This window comes from Condylura cristata, unplaced genomic scaffold, assembly GCF_000260355.1.
Source record: "Condylura cristata isolate star-nosed mole 26May11 unplaced genomic scaffold, ConCri1.0 scaffold00023, whole genome shotgun sequence".
Classification (NCBI taxonomy): domain Eukaryota; kingdom Metazoa; phylum Chordata; class Mammalia; order Eulipotyphla; family Talpidae; genus Condylura; species Condylura cristata.
In genome coordinates, this window is record NW_004567124.1 from 18,495,895 (window position 1) to 18,521,009 (window position 25,115).

Below are 25,115 nucleotides of genomic sequence, written 5' to 3' on the forward strand. Positions count from 1 at the left end.
TGCCTGTTCTGCTCTCCACTCTGTCTTTGAATCCTCTTACCCCTACACCTCTGGCCTGTACCCCAGTTCTGTATGTATAAATAAATAAATCTTTAAATAAAAAAAGATAAACTCATGCTCTTTACAACAACATGATAGAGCTAGAAGGGATTGTGTTAAGTGAAATAAGCCAGGATGTAAAAGATAAATGCCAGATTTTATCACTTATAAGTAGAATATAGATAAAACAAACAGAAACATTAAAACCATCCTTGAAAGATGATACAGATCTGAGACATGCAGAAAGGGGGAGGAGAGCTCTGAAAAAGGGGATTAGTGAGTACATTAAACTGTGGTAGAAGACTATGGGTGATTTGGTGGTGGGATAGTTAAGTCAGAAGCCTCAATATTTTGTCTTTTGGCTTTACATAAGATACTTTTAGCTTTTTAGTCTAATATGCAGATTTTTAAAAAAGATTTATTCATACAGAACTAGGGTACAAGCCAGAGGTGCAGGGGCAGTGAGAGTCTTCACCAGACAGAGTGGGGAGCATAACAGGCAAATCGATGAAGTACACTGCTGAGGGAAGCAGTGGGTGGGTCAGGAGAGGTCTGCCACGCCATGTGGGTCACCTCCGGGGCAGGCGGGAATCGAACTCATGCGGAAGTGCTTTAGCTTCTCAGTGCAGTGCTTTAACCCGCTGCGCCACCAGGGAGGGCCCAAAGATGCAAATTTTTAAAAAATTAAATAGGCTTTAAAAACCCTGTCAAATTTTGTGCTTAATGGCTTGTTCAATGTCATTTCCAGTTTTTCATTTTCTGCTCTTTTTTTGTTACGGTTATAGTTGTTGTCAACCATAGAGTATAGTTTTTATCACTGATTCTTGGGTATTTGTTTTCATCAAATCTTTTTTTTTTTTTCATCAGATTAAATATAATGGAAATAAGTTGATAAATTTTTTAAGAGTATGATAACTTTAGATCAGTTTGCCTATAAAACCATTCATTTGAAAGGAATGATAGAGCCATTATGAGAATTTCAGTGGTATCTGTGTTTTTAAACAATTGCTAATTATCAAAAGCTATGCATATTATAGACATTTTTATGCAACTTGTCACTAATTCTGCCCTACTTAAATTGATCTTAATTATTCCTCATCACTCCTGTGAAGGATATTAAAGCTCTCCCCTTCTATATTTATATTCAGGTATGTTCTGATTTTGAAACATTCCAGGTAAGGGGAATGAAAAACAAGAAATTCAGAACTAATTACTATATTTGAGAAACGCTTTAATAACTCCCTAAGTCATTCTTTTGTGACTTAATAAGATAAACTCAGTAATTTTTATGTTTGTAAATTTACTGTGAGTATATCATACTCACAATTCACTTGTTTTTTATACAGAAATAGTATATAGAGTAACTAAATCATTCTGCTTAATGTTATTAGACTAAACCCTGCCTTGAAGGGTAGACATAACAGAAATACATACTTACTTGTCTGGAATAGAGTTTAATATAAATAGTACCCACATTTGTCACAAAGAAAGCTCTTCTGTATTGGGATACTTTTAAGTTGGTGTTTCTGTGACTACCTATGTAGAAACTTGCCAGAATCTGTGAAAGAGATTTGTATATAATAGAAACTTCTCAAATAAATGCTGATATAATGGTAACTGATGAATTACTATATTTTAATTTTCTTTTCTTTCTAAAGTGTGTGCAAATGATTCTACCATACCTGAAATCTGTGGTCCTGGGACATGGTTGACACCATTTCTGCAAGCAGTCTACCTCTTTGTACAGTATATCATTATGGTCAATCTTCTTATTGCATTTTTCAAGTAAGAATTTATTTGGTCACTTTGGTAATGAGATTGTTTTACATGAAGTTCTACTCATTTTGAAGGAATTATGCAATATCTACATTAAAATTTTTATTGAGGCTTAACTGTTGAAATCATTGGAAATTACATTGAAGGCATGTTTTTTCCAGTTAAATTAGTTCTAAATTTGAGACTTTATTGCCATGCAACATTCAGCTCTTTATAAATTTAACCCTTATTTGGGTTTTCTGGCAATGTTAGGTTAATACTTGAGAATGTTGAGATGTGAGTGGCTAAATTTGTTTATTCTGTTTTATTCAGCAATGTGTATTTACAAGTAAAGGCAATTTCTAATATTGTATGGAAATATCAGCGTTATCATTTTATTATGGCTTATCATGAGAAACCAGTTCTGCCTCCACCACTTATCATCCTCAGTCATATAGTTTCTCTGTTTTGCTGCATATGTAAAAGAAGAAAAAAAGATAAAACTTCAGATGGACCAAGTAAGTAAAATATGTTAATATTTACACAGGTATTTTTTGTGACTTATCAGAATTAAACAGGCCAAGTAGCAAATTTATTCAGAAGGCTTAATTGGTTAATGTTATTGCAAAGACTTTGGTTGAATTTGCTAAAAGAAAAGAATTTTAATATACAGATATCTATAAAAGTGAATTTAATATCCATTTTGGGTCTGGCATCTAATTTTTTAAATGGTAATACAAATCATAGCAACTTAGTTTTTAAGCCTTTTTTTGCTGCTGTGTAAAGTGATAGTGCGTTCTTATAGACACAAGGCTAATCACTTTGTCAAATTGTACTCAAATTTTTTAAAGATTTATTTATTTATGCATACAAGAACCGGGATATAGGCCAGAGGTGCAGGGGAGAGAGAGATTTCACCAGAGACAGAATGGGGAACAGAGCATTCAGATTGACTTGAATTACACTGCTGAGTGGAGCAATGGGTATGACAGGAGAGGTCTTCTGTGCCCATGTGAGTCAGCTCCCTGGCTGGGGATCTAAGTCAAGTAGCAGTGGCTCATGACAACTTGTCAGTGCTGTGTCTTTAACCTCCATGCCACCAGTGAGGCATGGTGCTTAGACTTTCTTTTGTGCCATCTGTGTTAGAGAGAAATATAAAGAAAGATAGACGAAAGGTATTTAATAGGAAAAGAAAATTGAAAGAAGTATATGAAAGTATGATGTCAGCATCACACTATGAGTGAAAAAAAAAAAAGCAAAACCTGTCTAATACTTTAGAAACACAGCAGTATACAGAGGAAAAATGCAAATGATGCATATAGTCCTCATCTCTGAATAATTTACACGATAGTATAACTAAAGCTTTATATCTTGATAATCTTCATTGACTACTTCTTATTTTCCTTCTTTAGAACTTTTTTTAACAGAGGAAGATCAAAAGAAACTTCATGATTTTGAAGAACAGTGTGTTGAAATGTTTTTTAATGAAAAAGATGATAAATTTCATACTGGAAGTGAAGAAAGAATTCGTGTTACTTTTGAAAGGTTCTGAAGTGCTCTAATTATAATTGTTTATTTTATCTATAGGAATTCTACTAGTTATGTCATATATTTTAAGGCATTTGTATCTTTACATCAGCTTCACTACATTCTGGAAGCATATGATACTTGTGTAGTTACAGAAATGATAATGGTACTTATATGTATATGTGTGGCTGTATATGCATTCTTTGTGGTGCTTTGATGTGGGGATATAGTAACAGTCTATGAAGCAAAAACATTGAAAAATCTTATGTCTTGTAATATTAGCACTGGGTCCTCCTTAAACATAGGAGTGCCTTATGTAAAGAATTAACTGTATTTTCTTTTGTATATTGATTTGCATGCATGTAAATTTTTTCTTTTACTATTACCAATTAGTAGGATTATTAAAAGGATTTCTAAAACATTAATTTTTAACATTTGTAAAAAGTCTTTGTTTCTCCTGCAGAGTGGAGCAGATGTGCATCCAGATTAAAGAAGTTGGAGATCGTGTCAACTATATAAAAAGATCACTGCAGTCATTAGATTCTCAAATTGGCCATTTGCAAGATCTTTCAGCCCTGACTGTAGACACATTAAAAACACTCACTGCGCAGAAAGCTTCAGAAGCTAGCAAAGTTCACAATGAAATTACCCGAGAATTGAGCATTTCCAAACATTTGGCTCAAAACCTTATTGATGATGTTCCTTTAAGGCCTTCTGTATGGAAAAAACACAGTGTTGTAAATACACTTAGCTCCTCTCTTCCTCAAGGTGGTCTTGAAAACAATAATCCTTTTCTTTGTAATGTTTTTATGAAAGATGAAAAAGATCCCCAGGGTAACACATTTGGTCAAGATTTACCTGTAATACCCCAGAGAAAAGAATTCAATTTTCCAGAGGCTGGTTCCTCTTGCAGTGCCTTATTCCCAAGTGCTGTTTCTCCCCCAGAACTACGACAGAGACTACCTGGGTTAGAAACCTTGAAAACATTTAGTAAAACTCAAAAATTTGGCAATTCATCTAACAGTATACCACATCAGTCATCTCCACCAACCAAATTTTTTGTTAGTACACCATCCCAGCCAAGTTGTAAAAGCCACTTGGAAACTGTAACCAAAGATCAAGAAGCTGTTTGCTCTAAAGCTGCAGAAGGAGATAATATAGAATTTGGAGCATTTGTTGGTAAATATGTTTGGTGATCTTTTTCCTCTATCAGTATAAAGAATCATCCATTCTCAGGCCTCAGAAAGCTCCAGTAAAATATGGGTTTAAAATATATTTATTTTGGCTATGATAATGTAGTGCTAACCTTGGTGAAAACAGGGAGTGGAAAAGGGAGAAGCCAGATTTTAGGGAAACAGGAGTACAGTGGAAATATTGAAAGTGACTTGGAGATAACTGTTAAAAGCTTGGTAGGGACGGCAAGAAGAAATAACATTGTGGTTTGTATATGTTTATGGTTTTTCTGTTTTGCATTGGTTTATTTTTCCCCTGACCCCTTATTTGGTTTCCCTATATTCCTCCTATAGTCAAACCTGATAATTTCTTTTTGACTTATTTCACTGAACATAATGCCTTCTGCTCTACCCATGTCGCTGCAAATTATTTATTTGTTTATTTTTGCTGAAGGTTTTTATTTTATTTTATTATTATTATTTTTTAAAGATTTATTTATTTATTTGTGCATACAGAACTGGGGTACAGGCCAGAGGCTCAGGGGAGGTGAGAGGCTTCACCAGAGACAGAGCGGGGAGCAGAACAGGCAGATGGACAAAGTACACTGCTGAGGGAAGCAGCGGGCCGGTCAGGAGAGGTCTGCCACGCCATGTGGTCTCCTCCGGGGCAGGCGGCAGGCGGGAATCGAACTCATGCGGAAGTGGCCTCAGATTCTCAGTGCTGTACTTTAACCCGCTGCGCCACCAGGGAGGGCCTGAAGGTTTTTATTTTAATGTTATAGACTTAACTATATTTAAATGCTGGCAGTGTGTCATGCCTAGGGAAAAGTTGAAGAAGGATTGTTTTATAGAGCTAGCTAAAACCTAGTATTTGGGAGAATATGGTATTCTAAAGTCTTCCTTTTAGATTATGAAGATTAAAGGAGCTAACAAAAAGTTTCCTAGCAAACAACTTAGGTTATTTGTGGTAATACCCAGGATGTTCCAAAATATGAATAAGACCTTACTTATCTCTCATCAGGTTTGAATTTTTTCCAGGTGGCTTCCCAACCATCTTTAACATTTGAGAATTTGTAACCTAAAGACATACCTGGTTATGGAACATGTATAAAGATTGTTGAGGAAAGAGAACAAGTTATGTCTATGTGAAATCTCCAACTTAAGTTTAGCAATTATAAGTTCTCTAAATATACTGAGCAAACTGATTTCTACTGCTATACTATGTGGAGTTCATTGTAGGTTATAGACAACTTTTGCTACATAGGTCTATCTCAGTTTATATTTTTAATGTTTTTTAGTTTGTTAATATGTGTCAGTGGGATGATATATATATATCACATAAGTGCATTTTTATATGTAATGTGTGTATTTAATGCATAAATCATGTTTAAATAGTGTTAAAAAATCCATTACTCCACTCTATTTTTCTGTTGAATTTCAGTGTTTCATAGCTTAATACTGGATTATTTAGAATGCTTTTCATTTTGTGAAATAAAATTTTATTTTGGAGAACCTTTCTTTTGATAAGTTAGAAAAACAAAAAATAATTACTGTTGTAATTCTTTTTACAATTCTTTTTAAGGACACCGAGATAGCATGGATTTACAGAAGTTTAAAGAAACATCAAGCAAGGTAAAAGAAATATCCATAAGTCAATCCTTATAATGTCATAATTTGATTTTATTTCACTAACTTGGGGATTTGTTCAAAGTACACTTCAACAATTTTTCAGTAAACATTAACATAATTATCCCACATTTGAAACAATATACCTCAAAAAGAGGATACAGATAAAATTAAGTGAACCTGGAGGTACTGGTCTTCTCCGACTTAAAGAAGTTAAGTTGTTGAGCTTCCCCATTAGCACAGGGATTAAAGTCTCAGCACTTTCAAGCTGTCACCAGCCACTATAGCAGGAATTCAATCTGGCCCACCAGGGAGCTAACCCACATGGTACAGCACACCTCTCTTGTCTCTCCCACTGCTTTCCTTAGCAGTATATTTCAATATATCTGCCTGTTTTGCTCCCCACTCTGTCTCTGGTGAATCCTCTCACACCCTTCTCCCCTCTGGCCTATATCCCAGGTCTTTTAAGCATAAATATAAATATATATAAATCTTTTAAAAAACAATTTAAATTGTGGAAATGATCAGATGGCAAATATAATGAAAAAAGTTTATTCCTAAAGCTAAAGACAAAATAAAGTGATAAAAGACTTTCTATGAATGACTTTTTTTCTCTTATGATTCAGTTTATTGGTTAATTGTCAAGATAAATTATTTATTACCTTACACATTAAAATGCATTTTGATGATACAAATGTTCACAGTTATGTTCTGAATGCTTTGTTTCTGATTAAAGTGTTAGATTAAAATCAGTAATGGGATTTAATTGGTGATTATATGCTAGTTGAGATATAATAATAGTTATGAGGGATTCTTTTTCTGTATTTGCCTTTAAGTTTATATTTCTTCCAATAGGAACAGCAGAATGATGTAAGAAATACTATTATGGAGTATACAGAGATGCCTAGATATCAGGTAAAGTCCCTTTAGTATTTGTGGAAATAAAGTCAACTTAAAATATTCATATGTCGGGCCCTCCCTGGTGGCGCAGCGGGTTAAAGCACAGCACTGAGAATCTAAAGCCGCTTCCGCCTGAGTTCAATTCCCGCCTGTCCCTAAGGTGTGGCAGACCTCTCCTGACCCACCCGCTGCCCCCCTCAGCAGTGTACCTCGTCGATCTGCCTGTTCTGTTCCCCATTCTGTCTCTGGTGAAGCCTCTCACCGCCCCTGAGCCTCTGGCCTGTACCCTAGTTCTGTATGCACAAATAAATAAATCTTTAAAAAAAAAACTTCATATGCCTTTAGATGAAAGAAGTAGGTATAAATTTAGCATAATTATCATAAGACTATAATTTGTGTAGTGTTTTTTAAACATTTTAATTTTCTGGTATACTTGTAAAGATAATGAATTTTCCACTGCACATATAGCCTTAAAAGAGGAGAGAACTGAATAAATTGGTTTGGTCTATTTAGGTAGCCTTAGCTGACACATGACGATGTAAAAAAAAGAAGGGAAGAAGAAAGAAATAAGAAAAAGTGATATGAAGTGGGAAGAGCACATCTCTACCAAAGTAGTTCATGTAGGATTTTTTTTTCTAGAACAGGATTTAATTAAAGTAAATTTTATGAATAAATGGAGTAGTTTATATACCTACATAAATTTTTTTTTAAGATTTATTTATTTGTGCATACAGAACTGGGGTACAGGCCAGAGGCTCAGGGGCGGTGAGAGGCTTCACCAGAGACAGAGTGGGGAGCAGAACAGACAGATCAACAAAGTACACTGCTGAGGGGAGCAGGACCTCCTGAGAGGTCTGCCTCGCCATGTGGTCTCCTCCGGGGCAGGCGGCAGGCGGGAATCGAACTCATGCGGAAGTGGCTTCAGATTCTCAGTGCTGTGCTTTAACCCGCTGCGCCACCAGGGAGGGCCGTACCTACATAAATTTTAGTAAAGCTGTTTATGCTTGGGTTTGCTTTAAGTTTCATGAAATGTCTTAATTGCTTTCATTATACAAATAACATTTTGTTAAAATTCCATACCAAGCATATTTGACATCACTTATGTAGTTCTTTTGCATGAGATCACAGTATTTCTTATCTTAATCTTTAGTCTAAGGACTGGAAATGGATATGGAAAAGTAAATCTGTAGACTGAATCTGACTATCCATTTGGCCTGATTCCACATTAGTAAAGGTTAGAACTGCTGACTAACTGGAATAATTATAGTTCTGAAACTCAGCATGTTGAAATCTCAAATTCACCATCATCTCCCTGTTCAGTAAACATATTTTTCCTTCTGTACTTCCTTCTTTGAGAAATAACATTACCATTCTGGCTTACCAGGGCAAAACTATATTCCTGTTTCTCCCTTTCAGTCAATAACTGAAAACCAGTTAAGTCTAACTGGTTTTGCTTCCTAAATATTATTTTAGTATCTGTTTCTCTTTTGATTTTTATTAACAAAACTCTTGCTTAGGTTGTCATTCGCGAATTTTAATTTAAATCTCTTTAACAAGTTATCACAACAGCAGTTGAAATAATTGTATCACCATTCTCTGGCGGCTTTTTTCCCCCTGTTTTAAATCACTTGGTAGACCTAAGAAACAGTTTAGGATAGACATTTCTTAATAGAAAGATTGAACATCATGGTTTCCCCATCAGTTTCACCTCATGATGAACTTATTAAATGAAAAGAGACAACAATGTGAAGGTGTCAGATCATCCCCATGCTAGTTAGTACAAGTAGAAGTTCTTGAAAAAGTGAATAGGTGAACGGGGGGAGGGAGAATTAATTGTTTAGATAACTAACATACAAGTAGAACAGTTGAAACATGAATATTTAATAAAAACATTTTGGTGATTTTGAAATAACTGTTTTCCAAATAAGTGTTTATTTTAGAAGACTTGAATTAGAAATTGATGAGAATGGGGATATTTTGTCAGTAAATATATACTGGACAATTGGATAGAAATACGGAAAAGTCCATTGTAGCTCAGATAGACTATATTTAAATGTCAAAATTCAAACCTAAAAACTTTAAAAAATAGAAATATTAGGCCAGTCAAACCATGAGGAATTTTCAAACATACAAATAGAAGATATTAAGGGTAGAATGTAAAAAGTTAAGGCATAGTGAGTCAATACAGATTTGAAAAGAGTTGGAATTTGACAGGTATGACCAGGTAGATTTTGTTATATAAACAACTAATGCAAATTAATGAGTTAACCCACAACCCCAGAAAGTATTATCACTTTGCCATTGTTAGTGCAAAATAGTCACCATGGTCTCCTTTTTTCCTTTTTTTTTTTTTTTTTTTTTTTTTTTTTTTTTTTTTTTTAAGATTATTTATGCTAATAGAACTGGAGTACAGGCCATGCCATGTTGGTCTGCTCCCTGGCTGGGGATCAAACTCATGCAGAAGTGGCTTCAGAGAGCTTCAGAATGCAGTGCTTTAACACGTTGTGCCACCTGGGCGAGCCCCATGGTCTCCTATTTCTACTTGTTGTATGAACCTGCATTACTATGAATAGTAATTCGTTCAGATAGATTGATGAAAAGTAAGGTGCTATGATGCAGTTTTTGAGATTAACTAATTGAAGAAAATAACCATAATTTGTGATAATATCCTTTAGATCCAGATAGAATAAAACATTGAGCTAAAAAGACAAAGACTTTGATAATACTTAGAAATGCTTTAAAAATCATTTCATTTGAAAATAATTATAATGAACAGCTCTATACCAGAGACATTTTATGGGGGTAGAGTGGGAAATGGGGTCAGAAATGGGGCTTGGGAGAAGTACACTGGACTATGGTGATGGCACACAGGTGAATTGGTGGTGGGAAGCCCACGGGGATTACAACTAGATGGGAAAAGGCACACAAAGATGTAAAAATAAACTTTTATATTATTTTTTTAAATATTAAACACAGTAAATGATTAAAAAATCATTTTATTTGTTTTAAAATTATATTTATGTACATTACATAGAATCATACTCCTGATGACACTTTGAAGCACATCAGTTATCATTCTGGATTTACTGAATGTCATAAGAGGTCCATTTCTTCTCATTCAGAACAAGGTGAGACATTTTACTGCTTGAATTATGTTGGTAAATATGTTTATTTTCATTTGATATGTATTTCATGTATGTTACACTTGCATTATGAATGTTTCAGGAGTCAGAAGATGAGATTTTGATTCATCATTGTTGCTGTCATAGTGTACAACACTATTTTATACAAATCATTTAGTCTATAAAGGTAAAATATAAACAGTCTACAAATCTGCTTACTTTTACAATCGATCACGTGTGGCTGTTCTGTATCATGCTTTTTTAATGAGATTAAGTTATGTGTGTACAAAAGTGATAAGCTGGGAGAATAAATTATAAAGTTGAAGATACCTACAAATTTTAAAAGGTTCCTTAATAAAAACAGCATTGCCTCCTCACCATAATTTCCCTTTTCATTTTCTTTTGGTATACAAAATTCAGCTGTATATGTCATGGCCAACTCAAGTTTATTTATTGTTGATTTATTGTTCCAAAATATTATTAATGAAAAATCATCATAACGGATTTGAGGAGGAAAATCATATGCTTATTTCAGTAACTGCAGGAATGCATTTGATGAAATACAACATCCATTCATAATTAAATTCTTAGCAAGTAATAATTGAAGAGGGATTCCTTAGTATGAATAAAAGGTATCTGTGAGAAGTCACCACAAGTATTATACTTCATAATTAAATATGGAAAACCCAAAATTGTGCACAGAGATTCTTGCTATATTTCTATTTAAGATTCTAGCCAGAGAAAAAGAATGGAACGAAAGAAATGATAGGTAGATTAGAAGGCAGATAATAAAAGGCAACAATAATATCTGATATTATTAACAGATAATGTGTATAGGTTTTTTTTTTTTAAGATTTATTTATTTATGCATATAGAACTAGGGTACTGGCCAGATGTGCAGAGGCAGTGAGAGGATTCACCAGAGACAGAGTGGGGAGTAGAACAGGTTGACTGACAAAAGTACACTGCTGAGGGGAGCAGCGAGTGGGTCAGGAGAGGTCTGCCACAACATGTGGGTCACCTTTCTGGCTGGGAATCAAGCTTATGTTGAAGTGGCTTTTAGCTTCTTTTAATGCTGTGCTTTAACCCTCTGCACCACCAGGGAGGACAAGTGGATAATATTTCTAAAGTTACCTTGCTCTTGGGGTTTTGTCCTCGTTTCAGTTTTAGGTATTATCTGTTGATCTCTCACTAAAGAAGGAAAGTATTAAACTCTTTATTTTTGAGCTTTCTGTTCCCCAAACACATGCATCTTTACTTTTCCACCAGTATAGATATATCATTTGGTTAAACACTTAGCTTGATAAAGTAGCAGAGACACTTTTTGAAAATATTCAAGGTATATGGTATATTCTTTCATTTTCATATTCAAAAGTTTTGCCCCAGAGTCTTCTAATATACTTTCAAATTGAATTTTCTGTCATCTACACTTGTCCTGAAGTTTTACATCTACCATTCATTTTTAGATTTATCAAATCAAAAAGTTGTAAGTGGCCTGTGATGGTTTATGATTTGACATTGTGACTGTGATATTGAGATAGGTAGAATTCTCTTTTTTTAGGTTAAACAAGATTTCAGAGGCATCTTAGAACATGAGCAAAAAGATGAACTGTTTTATTTTTCCTATTAATGTAAACTACTAAGTGTTTAAGATTATTAATTGCAACACTGTTTATTATAACGAGAATGAAACCAGACCAAATGCCTACCAATAGGAGTTTGGTTTAATTTTAATATTATTGTGTTGCCCATAATGTGAAGTTCAACGTAGCATTCAAAAATAAAGCTCTGTGCACTGATACAAAAAGCCTTAAAACTTAAATTTAAACTATCAACAAAAAATCCCTAATACAAATAATAAATATACTGCTATTTATGTTAGAAAGCAAACAAGAAAAAGAAGAGGTTATCTAGAAACATGTAAAATATTCCAGAAGTATACAAAAGAATTTTGGGAACAGGAAAGAAGACCTTTTACCTGATGCTTTTGTTTCCTACTGTCTTTTCACTAATATTAATGAATACTTTTGATGCCCAGCCAAGAAGCCTGTGGTTCTCCTGTAATTACTACATTCAGTAGCATTTGGACAAGAAATTATCATATGAAAATTATACTTGTCTACAAGCACATAGTTCGTTGGTTGGTTTGGTATTTTTAAAATGTCAGCAGTACAACTTTTTTTTTTTTCTTTGAAGTGGAAAGGAGCAGTCGAAGACCATCTACAGAAGAAATTCATGAAGTAGATTCCAAAGCAGCTTTACTCCCGGTTTGTACATTTCAGTTTAAGTCAATGCATTTTTTAAGTACATATATGAGAAAAGTAATGGATGATATTTTATTTAAAATTATAGCTAGCTTTAAAAAAAAACTACCTTGGAGAACTGGTATCACTGTATGGTTACAGTTATAGAAAAGATTTTCTTCAAGTAGTAAAGTTGGAATTTTTAGAGAAAAACTTACGCAGAAAAAAAGGCAGAAATAATATTTCTTTGTTTGACTACAAAATAACTTTTGAATCATTTTCCTTGCCAGTTGAGGTAATTCTTGATTTTGTAAATATGGTTTAAAAGTAGACTCTGCAACCAAGCAAATAACTTGGGAGAAAACAAAGCTATTACTCCTTTATGGTCACATATCAAGCTAGTGTTCATTGTTTTCCTGGATCATCAAGAAGTAATAACTTAAATTCTGCTGTAAGCAGGTGCAGATTGTAATTTTAGAAATCATGTTATTAAAAAATTATTTCAGTGGCATAGAGGGTTAGGAAACACAGTTTTTTGTTTCTGGTTTTTTTTTTTTAAAGATTTATTTATGCATACAAAACTGGGGTACAGGCCAGAGGTGCAGGGGCGATGAGAGGAGTCACTGGAGACAGAGTGGGGAGCAGAACAGGCTGACTGACTAAGTACACTGCTGAGGGGAGCAACGGGCGGGTCAGGAGAGGTCTGCCACGCCATGTGGATCACCTCCTGGGGCAGGAATCAAATTCATGCTGAAGTGGCTTTAACTTCTTGTGCTTTAACATGCTGCGCCACAAGGGAGGGCCCTGCAGTAACAAATTATCCTTTTCAAAGGATCCATTGTCAACCTATACTACACAAATTTTCCAAAAATAAAATTCCACTGAAAATGACAGATTATGAAAGGTCAGTTTACACAAACAGTATTAGACCTAGAATAAGATAGACTTGTTGGTAACAAGATGCGGTTAAGGACAAAGTATTAAAAGTATGAAGAAAAAGGAGATACTGTTAAAAGATTATAAAGTTTTTAAAAGTCTAGAAATAAAAAATAACTTCGTGGTGGTTAAAGTAACAGTTTAGACACAGCTGAAGAGTCACTAAATTGGGCCAGAATATAATATAGAATTTTAGTTAAAAGGATTATTTATCTAAAAATAGAGACATGGAAAATGTTAATTGTGTTGAAATAGTAGGCAAAACTTGAAGAGATTATAAATGTCTTGGAATTTGATGAATTAATGAAATACCTGAAGATTCAGATTCAGACAGCATAAGTTAAAAGTTGGATAAGAAAAAGCAAATTCAAACCTAGAAACATCATTATAAAATCATAAAATAAAAATCCTGTGCAATTGTTCATGATTTACATAATTAAAATGTTTTCTTTAGGCAAGGGACCCATTAGTTTTAGGGTGACAAAAACCAATGTGTATTTTTTTTTTTAAAGATTTATTTATTTGTGCATACAGAACTGGGGTACAGGCCAGAGGCTCAGGGGGGGCGAGAGGCTTCACCAGAGACAGAGTGGGGAACAGAACAGGCAGATAGACGAAGTACACTGCTGAGGGGAGCGGTGGGCGGGTCAGGAGAGGTCTGCCAGCCATGTGGTCACCTCCGGGGCAGGCGGGAATCGAACTCATGCGGAAGCGGCTTTAGATTCTCAGTGCTGTGCTTTAACCCGCTGCGCCACTAGGGAGGGCCCCAATGTGTATTTTAAAAGAATAAAAATATCAGAAGCAAAAATCTTTAAAGATTTAAATTAATTACATTATAGGAAATAACATTCAGAAAAAGTCTTGATTGCAGTTTATGGAATGGCTCGTGGTTTTTACATTAATTTATTAAGTTGTATGAGACAAGGACTTAATTTTTAAGCCATTCTTAAAGTATGCTAAAGTAAGCAAAAGGGTTAATTGGTTATGCTTAACTTTGTTTCTTTTTTTCTGTTTATGATAAAGGATTGGTTACAAGATAGACCACCAAACAGAGATATGTAAGTAAGCATTTTTCTCATCTTTTGCTTGTACAGTGTAGTTATTAAACGTTGTGTTGGTTTGGTTTTGTTATGGTCGATGACTGTTTTAGCATCTGTCTACTTGAAAGTAATTGGAGAAGTCATGTATTATGAGTTAATGTAAATTTAACTTTATAATTTTATACAGTTACATATAATTATAATCTTACCAAATTACATTATTCAAATGACCTTATATTGATGCAGTTTTATTTTATTAGCCCTGTTTCCAACTTGCTCTTGAATAAATCCTATTTGACACTTTGGCTTTGTACTTACTAACTTCTTTGCCTATAATTCTATCAAAAAAACTTGCACTTGCTTTTGGAAAGGACTTTGATGATTAGAATAGTAACACACAGTATACATTGGAAGGCCTGTGGTATATCTGTGTGGTAATCTAAACCCAAAAGTCAGAGTAAAAGGCAATTTGAAAAGTAATGATCTCCAGAAAGTAATAAACAGGTTAAAAATAATGATAAAGAAGAGTTAATGATAATCTCTTGTGTTTTCAGTCAGGGAATAAGTATTTTAAAATTCCATAGGCCGTTAAGAAAGTTTTGTTTTTCATTTTTATCCATATTTACCTATTTTCTTAACATCATTTAGTACAGTACTTAGATTCTCCCCTCAGGTGCAGTCACTGTTGTTCTTCCACCATGATAGTACCCATGAACCATCACCACAGTCCCTTGTGCTTGTCCCTCCAGTTTTGACCCTTTTCCCTCCACCCCCTCTCTTGCTATATACCTCAGATCTGTGGTCAGCTGGCAAGTTTTGTCTAAGAAAAAAATCACATTGTTTGATACCTGTCTTGTTTTGGAAATGTAGTAGTGTTGCTCTCTGATATGAACTATTTTAAAAGGGAACCAATTTAAGGGAAAATATTATATATTATATGATGTTTTCTTATTTCCTCTGTGCAACGAAAATAGATACGATTATATAGACAATAGACAAAGTGCAGTTGTTCAATTTCTTTGGTATCCTGTTCCTGAATGACAGGAAAGATCAATGTATCTCATACCTGATCAGAGAATAATGTCCTCAGTAACTTAAACAGTAGACTAAGATGGAATAAGTGCTTGAAGTTGATGTTAATTCAACTTTCTAACAAGATAATATTGTCTTACAGAATGCTCACCCATAAAAGGACCCAGAAAAATAAAAATGGTTGGCACTTTTGCAATGCTGAGGGGAAAAAAAAAACAGTTTATTGGCAGCAAAGAGGAATGTTGCTAATCAAAATATTTATATTATTGATGTAAAAATCAATTGGAAACATTAGATCAGTTAAAATATAAGGACTGTACCCAAAGACCTCATGGATGTGATCCTATTAGCTTTAAGTAAAGGCCGCGTAGCTACATAAGGGGAAAGTTAAGCTTCTAACCCATTTTCTTTCATTCTGCTTTTCACTATCCCCATCTCCCAAGTTTACATTAAAATTCATGGGATTAATAGACCAGTCACTCATAATCAACCTTGGACAATTTTTTTTAATTAGTTTTTTCAATTTTCTATTTTAGTTGCCCATCAGTTCTATTAAAAGTATCTTTGGAATCCTGCAAAGTCATTTCAAGGCATTGTTATAGTACTGGGACAAATCACAAATAGAAACTCATGAGTTATTTTATTCTATTAGTACTGAACCTTCAGCTTGGCAACACAGTACTGATAGGCATAAATTGTAGATACTTAACATACATTTGTATGAATGTATGAATTTGGCATTGGCTTAAGGGAAATGGCAAATGCTCAGGTGAATCTGAATTTCAGACTTTCTTCAATACTACTATATTAAGTAATCATAATAATTTCATAAATTAAGCATTTATATAGTAGCCAAAACAAATATTATGATATAACTTATATTTTTGTTGTTTCTTGTAGACCATCTGAAGAAGGTACATTAAATGGTAAGTTCAAGTAGTGGGACTGATATAAAAAATTGAGAATCATATAGGATCTATTATTTGTATTATTTGTATTATAACAAATACTACATTATCCTAGGTGTATGAAACTTCGACTCCATGTGTAAAAAAGGCAACCATGAACTCACCATGTGAATGATGATCTCACATTTCTGTCACCTCCATCATATCCATTAGTCAGCCTGTTCATTCTCTTAGATTCCGAGTGAATAGTGCTCTCTGTCAGTCATCTTAGAAAACTTGAGAAGGAAATATGAGTAACCTAGCATTCACAAAGTCCTGTCGCATTTGACTCTTAATAATTCTGGAATTTACCTTCCAGCATACATCCTACTACTAGCATGTTCAGTAATTGGTTCAGACTTCGATCATTTTTCTTGAAACCTCTTAGTGAAGCATACAATATTTATTAAACAGGTGCTCAAATAACATCATTTTATCAGTATCATTTCCATTCATGACTGGAATTTATTTTTTTTTTGTAATGCATAGAAGAACTGGGGTATAGGCCAGAGATGTGGGGGATGACAGAATTCACCAGAGACAGAGTGGAGAGCAGAACAGGCAGATCTAATGAAATACACTACTGAAGGGAGCAGCAGGTAAGACAGGAGAGGTCTGCTGTGCAGTGTGGGTTAGCTCTCTGGTTTGGGGATAGAACTTGCTGCAGTGAGTGGTAATAGTTTGATAGCGCCGAAACTTTAACCCCTTTACCACCAAAGAGGCCCAATACAGGAAATGTTTAATTAACATTAAGTTATGTTAAACATAATGATATTACTTAAAGATCTGTTTTGACTTTATGTCATTTTGTTTAAAGTTGGAATTTTCACGTATCTGTCAAGAACTATAAGTTAGATTTTAACTGTATTGAAAACTACAGCTAAGCCTCCACTCCCAATGAATTTTCACAAACTAAACATGCCTATGTATCATCATCCAGTTTTTAAAATATTGACAATATCCCAGTTGTTAGTGTTTTCTTCTTGGTATAGGTATAGCCCCTGTGCTTAACTAACACTGTAGATTACATTTGTCTACCTGTGAATGTGTTTATGTATGAAATAAATAAGTGGGATCATAAAATACCTTTCTTATGTGGCTTCTTCCTAACATGTTTGAGTCATCAGTATTGTTGTGTGTAGTGGTCATTTGTGCATTCTCACAATTTACAGTATTTTCTTGTGTAATGTAAGTATATTGAATTTATCCATCCTACTGTACAGTGAGCATTTCAGTGATTTCCATTGTATAGCTTTTGTGAATAGTGCTGCTAAAAGCATTCATGTAGGTGATGTTTGGTAAACATAAATTTTTTTTTCTGTTGGATATAGGAGTGGTGTAGGACTGCTAAGGGACAGTGTATACTCCTGTTCACATTAGTAATTATTACCAAAAAAGGTACTCATATACCAGTTTGGATTCCCTTCAGTCTTTATTATTACATCAGGCCCCAGAACACACACATCCAAGACTAAAATATATTTTTCTTTTTGAGTGTGAGGTATAGAAGGAATGCAGTTTGTTAAAGGAGAGTGTGTACTTTTTCCCTTCCAGATGTCTGAGTGTATTAATCTGGAATCATGAAAGAGTCTAACAGCAAATGATAGGCATATTTTATTAAATTTTTCCCTGTTTAGTGAGAAGAGTTTACATGAAGGAAACTTACAATGTTCATATAAGAATGAACAAAAAGATATACTGGAAAGGTACTTTTTTTTTTTAAATGTCTTGTTTATTTGCATTTTAGGGCTTGCTTCTCCATTTAAACCAGTAATGGATACAAATTACTATTACTCAGGTCAGTAGTATTAAAAACAAAATTTAATACTGTTTTGAAATTTCTAGGAGTTTATTATTTCTCTCTCATTTTTATGCAGCTGTGGAAAGAAATAACTTAATGAGGTTATCCCAGAGCATTCCATTCACACCAGTGCCTCCAAGAGGTAAATCTAAAAAGTAAAAAAGCAAAAGGAGAATTAAATGCATTATTATTATGTGGTTTCTAGCAATGTTACAGAACATGCATAGTGAGACAAGAAGACTCCTTAACAAGTGTCAATTTCATGTAAATTTTTAGCATGACAGTTACAAAAGTCAAAGCATTAGAAATACTGATGATAGTCTTAATTTGGAAAAGTTCTTGATCCATTGCTTTGTGATAAAAGCATAGATAAATTGTCAGGAAATCTGAAACAAGTAGTTCTGATTTTCTGTCAGATTGTTTGCAATTTCAAACATTTCCATTGCTGAATATGCATAAAGTTAGTAGATTCTTGATTTCTGAGCATTTGTTACTTTTAAATTTCTAAAAAGTTATAATTTTACCTTAAATATGTCATTCATGTTGCAGGTGAGCCTGTGACAGTGTATCGCTTGGAAGAGAGTTCACCCAACATACTGAATAACAGCATGTCATCTTGGTCACAGCTAGGGCTTTGTGCCAAAATAGAGTTTTTAAGTAAAGAAGAAATGGGAGGAGGTTTACGAAGAGCTGTCAAAGTACAGTGTACCTGGTCAGAACATGATATCCTCAAATCAGGCCATCTGTATATTATTAAATCTTTCCTTCCTGAGGTGGTTAACACATGGTCAAGCATTTATAAAGAAGACACAGTTCTGCATCTCTGTCTCAGAGTAAGTGCTAATGAACACATAACAATGGAATATTATTTGAGCTTCTGAAATATGATAAACCAAGTAAGAGCTTGGTTTTAAATGTTGAAAAGGGTGTTTTTTCTTTTCTGTAGGAAATTCAACAACAGAGAGCAGCACAAAAGCTCACATTTGCCTTCAACCAAATGAAACCCAAATCCATACCTTATTCTCCAAGGTATATGTTTAAATTTTACTGGGGTATTTTTTTTTTTTTGTATGCATACAAGAACTGGGGTACAGGCCAGAAGTGTAGGGGATGAGAGGATTCACCAGAGACATAGTGGAGAACACAACAGGTGAATGTACTGAAATACATTGCTGAGGAGAGCAGCGGGTGGGTCAGGAAAAGTCTGCCACGCCATGTGGGTCACCTCCCTGGCTCTAGGGATCGAACTTGTGATGTAGTGGTTGCAGATAGCTTCACAGTGCTATCCTTTAACCCGTTGCACCACCAGGGAGAGCCCTTCATAGGGTCTTAGTTGTGTGGATAACATTCTCTTCTGACCTTCATTATTGGTGCTTAATATTGAATTATTTGCCCATTTTAAAGATCAATTTGAATTTTGCTAACAAGCTACTACTAATATCTGTAACTATTTTTTCATAAGGTTCCTTGAAGTTTTCTTGCTATATTGCCATTCAGCTGGTCAGTGGTTTGCTGTGGAAGAATGTATGACTGGAGAATTTAGAAAATACAACAATAATAATGGTGATGAAATTATTCCAACTAATACACTGGAAGAGATCATGCTAGCCTTTAGTCACTGGACTTATGAATATACAAGGGGGGAGTTACTGGTACTTGATTTACAAGGTAAATTTATTGAAGTATTTCTAAAGTAAAAATATTCTTTAAATTCTCATATTTGTCTGTTATACAGAAATTACTAATTTATAAGTAGTTAAAATCTTAGGTTAATAAAAGCTATAAAAAACAAGTTAATAATACCTAGCCTTTAGGAACCTGAATAGTGTGAATTAGTTATCTTCATTGTTACTTAGATAACACAGATTTTTTTAAATATATATAATAGTTTTACATCATTTTGTGCCTTTTCCCATCTCAGTTGTAATCCCCATGGGCTTCTCATCACCAAATCACCCATGTGCCATCAACATAGGCCAGTGCACTTCCCTCCCCCCATCATTTTTGATCCCACTCCCCACTCCACCCCCATAAAATGCCTCTGGTATATAGTTGTTCGTTATTATTATTATTTTCTTCCTTAGTCCTTTATCTCCTGCTATGAGTGAAACCACCCGGTATTTTTCGTTTTCTTTCTGGCTTATTTCACTAAGCATGATCTTTCCCCGCTCCATTCATGTTGCTGCAAAAAGCATGTGTTTGCTTGTTTGTTGTTTGATTGCTGAGTAATCTTCCATTGATAACACAGATATTTTTTCTTTTTTTTAATAATATAACAGTTTATTTTTACATCATTTTGTACATTTTTTTTACCTCAATTGTAATTCCCATGGGTTTCCCATCACCGAGTCACCCATGTGCCACACCATAGTCCCGTGCACTTCTCTTCCCCCTCACCCCCGTTTTTGATACCATTCCCCACTCCACCCCCACAAAATGTCTCTGGTATATGTCTGTTCATTATTCTTATTATTTTCTCGCCTGGTCCATTATACTCCTGCTATGAGCAAAACCATCTGGTACTTTTCTTTTTGATAATACAGATATTTTGATAAATAAAATCATGGGGAAATCTCCTATTCTACACTAAAATACAGCCTCAGTCTTTTAGAAGTATAATGATAGTTTCTTTAAAACAGTAACATTTATCTCTTTTGTTCCTGTTGATTATGTTGCCTCTTACTGTGAGTGAAATACCTAAAAATTTAGTGCATTAAAACAGTCATTTTATTTAGTTCAGGAATTTTGATGAAGCACATGGGGATGGGTTTTCATAGCGGTAGAATGACTGCAGACAAGATAGCAGAGGTTGGCTATAGCCAAATATTGAGGTCTTTGTTCACTGTAAGCTGTATTCCATAGTTCTGCACCAAGTATTCTCCCTGCATGACTAGGAACTTCGACTTAGGGTTTCAAGTTAGACTACTTATACAGCAGAACTTCCTCCAGAGAATAAGTAGAAACTCCTAGGCATAGGCCTGGAACAGGCCCCAGTCCCTTCCACTGCATTTTGCTGTTCAAGTCTAAATGATAAGGATAGCCCGGATTCAAGAACTGGGAAACAGATTTCATCATTTGATGAGTAACATATTTACAAGGATGGAAAAATGGTTATAATCATATGTATGGACAGACAATGTCAACATGTGAAGAAAAAGAAAGAATTTGTGGTTGAAAGAGAACAGATTTGCTTAGAATAGTATTTATACAGACTTAAAGCAAGGCCAAAGGAAAGAAAATTGAACAAGTTACCAGTTATGAACAGATTGTTTTTTTATTCTTAATAGCCTTAATTTCGAATGTTAACACAGACCAGACTTTAGAATTATGTAAGAATTGTTTAGAATACTTAAGATTTAAAAACTCTTTCACTATATAAATACAAACATAAACGATCTATTGAAAAGCAGTTGGTATTGACTTAACTTAAAATTGGAAATTTGTATTTTTTCAAGTTTATCATTAAATGGTATATATGTCCAAAATTCTGATGTTTATTATTGGACAGATTAATTCAGTAAAAAGGATCTTAGTTAAAATATATTCTTAAATAAGTATCATTTAGCTATCTTCAAACATAAATAGGAACTGAGGCCAAACAGATTTTGTTTGAACTGCTTTGATTTAGCTTAAAAGATGGCAGTTATTTTCAACAAGCAGAGTAATTATAATGGTCTCTACATAATATGATTATGGAGCCATTTTGTCATAGAAATACTTTAGAGAATTACTAGAAGCAAATTAAACAATATAGAAAACATAAAGAACAAAGTGGTGTTCCTTTGTTTCTCTGCCTCTGTGATGACAGAGACACAAATGGAGACATCCTTTCTGGGTGTAAGTCATTTGTTTTCTGTTGTGGTTTTCCTGCAACTTGATATTGTATGTCTGGTTTTTTTGTTTTGTTTTGTTTTGTTTTGTTTTCACTTCTTTCTTATTTCTTATTAGGGAGATCTGGCTTATTACTGATACGGCCGAGTTATACTCCTTTTAATAAATAAATTATTGTGTAGTGGGGGAAGAATACCATTATTAACATTCTTTATCAGTAGACAGGGACCTTACTTTTTTAGGGGTTTTGTTGTTGTTTTTGCTACAACATGCGGTATATAGCGATGCAACAAATACATTCACGTACTGTTATTTTTCCTCTCATAAGGTAGTTTCCTAAGTTGACTAATATAGTTTTAATATTACTGCCAAGTTACTTTCCTAAACACCAAAGTAACTCATGCTCATAACTGTATGCAAGTGCTTATTTCTTTCTCCATTGTCTCTCTATTATTGCTATCCTTGATCTTTACCACACTGATGGGAAGAAAGTAGCATTATATTTTATTTCCTATTTTTTACTATTGTGAAAATGTAAGCACTTTATTAGATTTCATTCTAATAGATTAAATATTTGATTATTAAAGTGTCAATATGTATTTATGTGAATATATATGTGAGAGACTAGAAGGATTTAACCCCACCTATGGCAGCACTGGAGGTGAAGGAACATATTCCCAGTTTTATTCTTCATGGAATCCAAATGTTTTGCAGGAAGATATTCCTTTGTGCTTTTGTGTGTGTGTATGATTTTTTTTTAATCCAAAGCACTTTTAAAAATAGATAAATTGTCACTTTTATATATCTAGTTAAACAAGAGCAGATTCCATAGATCTTCTACATAAGGAGATATATGCTTGCAGCATTAGCCCTGTTAAATCAGAAACTGCTTATAATCAGGATCTCACATGCCTCCTACCAGCTTAGACACTTGAACTTTCATTCACATCACAGTTTCTATGGTGCAGTGTTGATATAATTAGTCAAGTCAGGAAATAGCAAGAGAGAGATGACTATGCTCTTGAATAATACTGTAGTAGTTGGTGCTATAGTCTTTTTTATTATGCAAATTGTATAATATAAGTATTTTCCTTTTTATTTTATATAAAGGTGTGGGTGAAAATTTGACTGACCCATCTGTGATAAAAGCAGAAGAGAAGAGGTAATAAGTTTTAGTGATTTCATTAAGTCATTTTTATAATGAGAGTCCATATTTCTCGCATAAACTGCCTTTTCCTTTTTTACCTACCAACTTCACAGGTCCTGTGATATGGTTTTTGGCCCAGCAAATCTAGGAGAAGATGCAATAAAAAACTTTAGAGCAAAACATCATTGTAATTCTTGTTGTCGAAAACTTAAACTTCCAGGTAAAAATTTTCTTATCAGTATAATTTATAAATCGTTGACAAACTTGGTTACTATAGTATTTTTAAGTCCAGAGGCACACAAAACATATCTTTATATATAACTGGGTTTGTGTCTTCTTTCTTTACTGATAAAACACAAGTTCATTCACTTAATACATATTTATTCTGTCTGCTTGATGCCAGGAATCGTACTAAATGTTTCATAATAGAATACTAAACCAAGCATACTATACCTGCCCTCATGGAGCTTAGAAATATTTTGAATGCTGCAAGATTAACAGGAGTAATAGGACTATTATAAATACCAAGCAACATATAGCTGGGTCCTAGAATTTAATTATTTTTAATATAACAATGTCATCTTTTGATTGATATCCTAGAACATTTGTATTTACTTTAATTGTTGGCGTGTTTGCATCTATTTAGATCTTTTGTTTTATGGGTTATTTACTTACTTATTTATTGTTTTTGCATAGAAGAACTGGGTGTAGGCCAGAGGTATGGGAAGTTGAAAGGATTCACCAGAGACAGAGTGGGGAACAGAGCAGGCAGATTTACTGAAATATACTGCTAAGGGAGCAATAATGGAGACAGGAAAGGTCTGCTGTACCATATGTGGGTAAGCTCCCTGGCTGGGGATAATCAACTCAGGCCATGGAGGTGATAGCACTGTGACTTAACCCCTAGGCTGCTGGGTAGACACTATTTTATTGTTTTCTGAGTAAGATTTCCCCTATCTTTCTTGTTCTCTTTAAGTATTCTATTTTAATTTACCATTTCTGCAAACACTACCATGTTCATAACTCCCCAAGTGATTACATTAATTGCAGTCTACATTCTGGTAGTACCAAATGTGTGTGGAGATTTCAGTACACTCCTGAGTTCCTGTTTCTGTATTCACTTGCTCACATCTATTTGTATACCATAAAGTATCTTTTACTAATATGCCCTTTTCAGAACTTTGGATGCCATTTTCCCTCTGTCTACAAAACTCTGTTCATTCATTTCATTCTGTTTCGGCTGTCGCTTGACCTCAAAACCTGAAAACTAGCCAGTTGCTCTTTTCTCTTGCCTCTGATAATCAGCCTGTTGAATTCTTTTTTTTTTTTTTTAAAGATTCTGGGTTTTTTATTTTTTAAATATTTGTTTATTTATGCATACAGAAATGGAGTACAAGCTAGAGGGATGGTGAGAAGATTCACTAGAGACAGTGGGGAGCAAAATAGACAGATCAACAAAGTACACTGCTGAGGGGAGCAGTGGGTGAGTCAGGAGAGGTCTGCCACAACAGGTGGATCACCTCCAGGTCTGGGGGTGGAACTCACACTGAAGCAGCTGGGCCAGCTTGCAGTGCTGCATCCTTACCCAGTGCACCACCAGGGCAGGCCCAGTCTGTTGAAATTTGTCTACTCCAATATGATATATCCCCAGAATTCATCTATTTCTGTCTTCATTGATGCCACCTTGTTTCTTGTATCTTCCCAGTTGCCCACTGCTAACAGGATAATCAGAGTATTAACATGATAATCAGAATGTTCGTTTAAAACAAATGAGATTGTTACCTCAAGACTGCTTGTAATTTTCTGTGTATTTTCATTGTAATCTGTCCTCCTTACCAAGCTTGCATCCCATAAGTCAGGGGTCAACCAACTTTTCTGTAAAATATAGGGTACTAAGTATTTTAGGCTTTGTAAGCCATATAGATCACAACTACCTAACTCTACCTCTGTAGAGCTGAAATAGCCATAAATATTTGTAAACAAATTAAGCAGACTAC

General features: G+C 34.3%; 1 protein-coding gene across 1 annotated transcript in view; it reads left to right on the forward strand.

Moving 5' to 3' along the window:
• The window catches only part of TRPM7 (transient receptor potential cation channel, subfamily M, member 7), an 87,973-nt gene that overhangs the window by 60,768 nt on the left and 2,090 nt on the right, over window positions 1–25,115 (forward strand). Inside the window, exons 23-39 of the mRNA XM_012728687.1 lie at window positions 1,698–1,824; window positions 2,128–2,312; window positions 3,207–3,339; window positions 3,785–4,500; window positions 6,076–6,125; window positions 6,975–7,034; window positions 10,054–10,147; window positions 12,338–12,408; window positions 14,344–14,378; window positions 16,293–16,318; window positions 18,087–18,137; window positions 18,217–18,282; window positions 18,690–18,973; window positions 19,087–19,169; window positions 19,603–19,808; window positions 23,082–23,133; window positions 23,232–23,338. Of these exons, the coding sequence (XP_012584141.1) occupies window positions 1,698–1,824; window positions 2,128–2,312; window positions 3,207–3,339; window positions 3,785–4,500; window positions 6,076–6,125; window positions 6,975–7,034; window positions 10,054–10,147; window positions 12,338–12,408; window positions 14,344–14,378; window positions 16,293–16,318; window positions 18,087–18,137; window positions 18,217–18,282; window positions 18,690–18,973; window positions 19,087–19,169; window positions 19,603–19,808; window positions 23,082–23,133; window positions 23,232–23,338 (2,346 nt within the window). The remainder of the gene's footprint in view (window positions 1–1,697; window positions 1,825–2,127; window positions 2,313–3,206; window positions 3,340–3,784; window positions 4,501–6,075; window positions 6,126–6,974; window positions 7,035–10,053; window positions 10,148–12,337; window positions 12,409–14,343; window positions 14,379–16,292; window positions 16,319–18,086; window positions 18,138–18,216; window positions 18,283–18,689; window positions 18,974–19,086; window positions 19,170–19,602; window positions 19,809–23,081; window positions 23,134–23,231; window positions 23,339–25,115) is intronic.